Genomic DNA, 4156 nt, shown 5'->3' on the forward strand with positions numbered 1-4156 from the left:
TTTAATGAGGGAAATAAGCTCCTTTTATAGAAACTCACAGGTGCAAGAGAACAAAAAACAATGGGTGGGGGTGGAGGTCATGAAGAGTTCTTGTGTAACTATCTTTTCTCATTTTCTCGGGTATGGCTGTTACCATCAGTTCTTGACAGCCTAGCTTAGGTCAAAATGTTGCTGTTAGGCAAAACAATCACAGCATGCAGCCCTCCCAGGAAGGGTTGCAGCATCAGCTCTTTCCGTGCTCTTGTCCACTGCTACTTCAGCAGTCTATCCCATTTGGCTCCTTAGCTTAGGGGGTCATCGTGAGGACACCCAGTTCACCCAGCCACACACACACACACTCATACACATGGTCACGATGCTCTCACAGTCACACGTTCACATGCACACTTACACACCGCTCAGCCATGCACACACACTCATACACACAGTCACGACGCTCTCGCAGTCACACGTTCACATGCACACTTACACACCGCTCAGCCATGCACACACACTCATACACACAGTCACGACGCTCTCGCAGTCACACGTTCACACGCACACTTGCACACCGCTCAGCCACGCACACACACACTTATACACACGGTCACAATGCTCTCACAGTCACGCATTCACACGCACACTTGCACACTGCTCAGCCATGCACACACTCATACACACAGTCACGACGCTCTCACAATCACGCATTCACGCACACACTTGCACACTGCTCAGCCATGCACACACACTCACAGTCATGACGATCTCACAGTCACGCATTCACATGCACACTTGCACGCTCTCACAGTCACACTCGCACACACCTTGAACTCGTTGCTGATCTCATGCTTCTTGATAATGGCCGCTTCCTGCACGCGGATGCAGAAGTCCCAGGAGGAGAAGACCTTGGAGCTGAGGGGCACCCTGTAGTCTTGGCCCAGGAATGGCTTCCGTGGCAGCCCCTTCATCATCCTGGGGGGGAGGCAGGAGCCAGGGGCTGCTGGGGGAGGGGCACCACTGCCCTCCAGTCTCAGCCTCAGCTTGGCTCTGGGTCTGGGTTGGGAAGTCCCCAGCAACCCCTGGTGCAGGCCTTGGTGAGTGGGGGGTGGGGATATAGGGGCAGTGGCCCTTCTCCTGTGCCTCAGCCTCAGCTTGGCTCTGGGTCTGGGTTGGGAAGTCCCCAGCAATCCCTGGTGCAGGCCTTGGTGAGTGGGGGGTGGGGATATAGGGGCAGTGGCCCTTCTCCTGTGATCTGCAGCAGGGACACATAAACTCAGGCTGAAGGACCATTGATGAGCCTTACCGAACAGGGGCCAGGGCCTTCCTGCCAACTTGGGGTGTACCCTGCCAAGGGAGGGGTGATCAGGGAAGACCCTCCAGAAGGGGTGAAGGAACGGGCCCCGCTCTCACCGCCGCAGAGTCCCACAGAAGCAGAGGAGCAGGCAGGCCAGTGGGCTAAGGAGGTAGGCCAGGCGGATGCTGTATGCTGAGCTGCTCTCCGGCCCTGCCCGGTATGCGCCATAGAAGAGGTAGGTGTTGTTGAAGGCCTGGGGACATTGATGAAGACGACTGAACACGAGTCGAGTGCCAGGCTCTGTTCCAGTGCTTTCCGTGTATTAACTCCCAAGCCTCTCAAAATAACCCCACCAGAAAATTTAACAACAACAAAAAAAAAACATAATTATATTTCTTAGGCCCGCAGTGTACAAAACTTACACAATCCTAATAAACACATCAAAGAATAATCAAACAAAATTTGTGAGGTAAATAAAAATATTGAGAAGACAAGCAGAGGAAAAGTCAATGGATATTGTCTAAAACTAAATAAAAAAATAAATAAAAAGGAGCATAAAAAAAAAATAAAATAACCCCACCAGGTAGGGGGTGTCCCTATTTTACAGAGGCTCAGAGAGGTTAGGCAACTTGCCCAGGGTCACACAGTTTTAAGGAAGAGAGCCAGGACTCAAACCCAGGAGCCTGCACTGGTAACCACTCAATGGCTTCCAGAGATGAGACTGTGTGGGGTGTGCTTATCCCAGAGGCCTGGACACTTTTACCCTCTTGCTCCATGCACCCCCACCCCAGCTGGGCTTTGAGGGGCCATGGGCACATGTCCATGCGCCTGTGTTGTACACAGTGGCCTCAGCCTCTTTCTGACCCCATCACTGGTCCTACCAGACTGTCTGTGTAAGACCATCCCCCAGAAGACAAAATGTCCTTGGAGGGGTGGGGGTCTTCTTAGACTTGAATCTGAAGCCAGTTCCCTGGGTCTCCCAGTGCCCCTGGACCATGACCAGGACAGACCCCACTCACCTTGCCAGTTAAAACATTCCAAAGCTGATTATGGAACTTTGGAATGCCAGTCTGGGGCTGGTGGCCACCAGGGCACTGGAGGGCTGTTGAGGAAGGAGAGGGGGCCAATAGGGAGGGATCCCCAAGGCATAGGTGAGGTTCTGCCCTTCCCCCTCCATAGCCCCCTACCCCGGGGAGGCCTGAGCAGGGCACTAGGGACGTGTCAGGAGGTGTGCCACATCCCAGTGCTGGGCACAGCAGGAGCATGGCCAGGGTGGGGCACAGACCCAGCCCCTGACGGTGCCCCTGACGGAACTAGTCCCTCCTTGGGCCAGGCACTCACTCAAGTTAAGGGCGGGGCCTGGGCCGGGAGGGCTGAGCCAGGCCAGGGGCAGCAGCACCAAGCTGGTGGTCAGCAGTAGGGTCAGCAGGTTAAGTAGCAGCAGGAAGCGAAGGAAGGTGAAGTAGGACTGGATTCCTGTGCCGAAGAGGCCTGTGGGTGACAGAGGCAGAGCCAGGGGCCCAGGCTGAGAATCCAGGCTGAGCAGCCCAGTAGGGCGGGGGGTCCAGCCTCAGGGGGACCTGCCTGAGCCTGGTTTAAGGGCAGTACCGCTGACAGCCCCCAGGGGAACTGTCGTCCCTGGAGGTTTGCATCTGGCTCTGGGGGCACAGGAGGGAGAGCGAGGGGGGAGGGGTTGATTGGTGGGGGTGCACCTGGGCAATGGCAGGGGGATAGTGTCCTCCTCCCTTTTCCAAACTGGACATGGAGACTCCAGAGAGGGGAGGTGGGGGCTGACGTGCAGGTCCTACCCCCTATTTCGTAGAGAGCCCCCTCCCAGAGCCCAAAGCCCCGGGCCAGCTGCTGCGCCGCCTCCCCCAGACGTCGGCCTGCCATCTGCTGCCTGCGCTGCCACCGCTGCCAGCACGAGGTCTTCACCCCCTTGGGCTCCCGCAGCTGCCTGGGATAGGGGTGGTGATGGGGTGCCTGTGAGTCACCCACGCTGTCCACCCCCTCCCCCATCCGACAGGTGCCTCCTCGCGGCCTCCCCGGCCCCCACTGCCCCGTGCACCCACCTGATGAAGCGCTTGTCCACCATGGCGTAGGGCAGGGCCCGCAGCGGCTCCCGGGACGAGCACAGCCGGTCCATCTCCTGTTCCCACAGCTCCTCGCCCAGCTCCGGACCCGGCTCCCCGGGGGCCTGCCCGGACTGCACTGACAGCTGCCGCAGCATCTTGGCAGACGGGGTTGAGGTTGGAGGCCCCGGGCTGCGCCCCCACTCCCAGGAGGGAGATGGGGCTCCAGGGGAGTGAGCCCCAAGGTCTTGGCCCTGCCCGGAAATGAGGAGGGAAGGTCCTGCTGGGGGAGGGATCTGGGCTCAGTCCCGCTCTACCTCTGAAAGCCACACGTGCCCAGGGGCCTCAGTCCCCCCATCTGTCAAATGGGGTGAAAGACCCAAAGGGCCCGGAAAGATGGAACCATCACAGACAAAGTCAAGCCTTGCTCAGCCTCCCCTCACCTGCTACCTGTGGCCAGCGGCCTTCCGGGTCACCCTTTGCAGAGAGGATTCCTGCTCTTCAGGTGCCAATTCACGCTTTGGGAAGACGCCCCTTTCCTAAAGCCCCACACTTCCTGGGATCTGGTAACCTGCATCTCACAGGCTCTGGACGTGCCAGGACCCCCTCTGTCTTCTCCCTTGTGGTCCAGCAGGTCCTGCTGGGGGAGGGATCTGGGCTCAGTCCCGCTCTACCTCTCAAAGCCACACGTGCCCAGGGGCCTCAGTCCCCCCATCTGTCAAATGGGGTGAAAGACCCAAAGGGCCCGATAAGATGGAACCATCACAGACAAAGTCAAGCCTTGCTCAGCCTCCCCTCACCTGCTACCTGT

The 4156-nt window shown here is 58.0% G+C and overlaps 1 protein-coding gene across 1 annotated transcript in view; it reads right to left on the reverse strand.

The window, feature by feature from the left end:
- Positions 1-3503, reverse strand: part of TMC8 (transmembrane channel-like 8) — a 5289-nt gene extending 1786 nt beyond the window's left edge. Inside the window, exons 1-6 of the mRNA XM_008579517.1 lie at positions 3346-3503; positions 3082-3230; positions 2615-2764; positions 2293-2375; positions 1390-1526; positions 804-951 (exon numbers count right to left, since the gene is read on the reverse strand). Coding sequence (XP_008577739.1) covers positions 804-951; positions 1390-1526; positions 2293-2375; positions 2615-2764; positions 3082-3230; positions 3346-3503 — 825 coding nt within the window. The remainder of the gene's footprint in view (positions 1-803; positions 952-1389; positions 1527-2292; positions 2376-2614; positions 2765-3081; positions 3231-3345) is intronic.
- Between the last annotated feature and the right edge of the window lie 653 nt (positions 3504-4156).

This window comes from Galeopterus variegatus, unplaced genomic scaffold, assembly GCF_000696425.1.
Source record: "Galeopterus variegatus unplaced genomic scaffold, G_variegatus-3.0.2 Scaffold1902, whole genome shotgun sequence".
Classification (NCBI taxonomy): domain Eukaryota; kingdom Metazoa; phylum Chordata; class Mammalia; order Dermoptera; family Cynocephalidae; genus Galeopterus; species Galeopterus variegatus.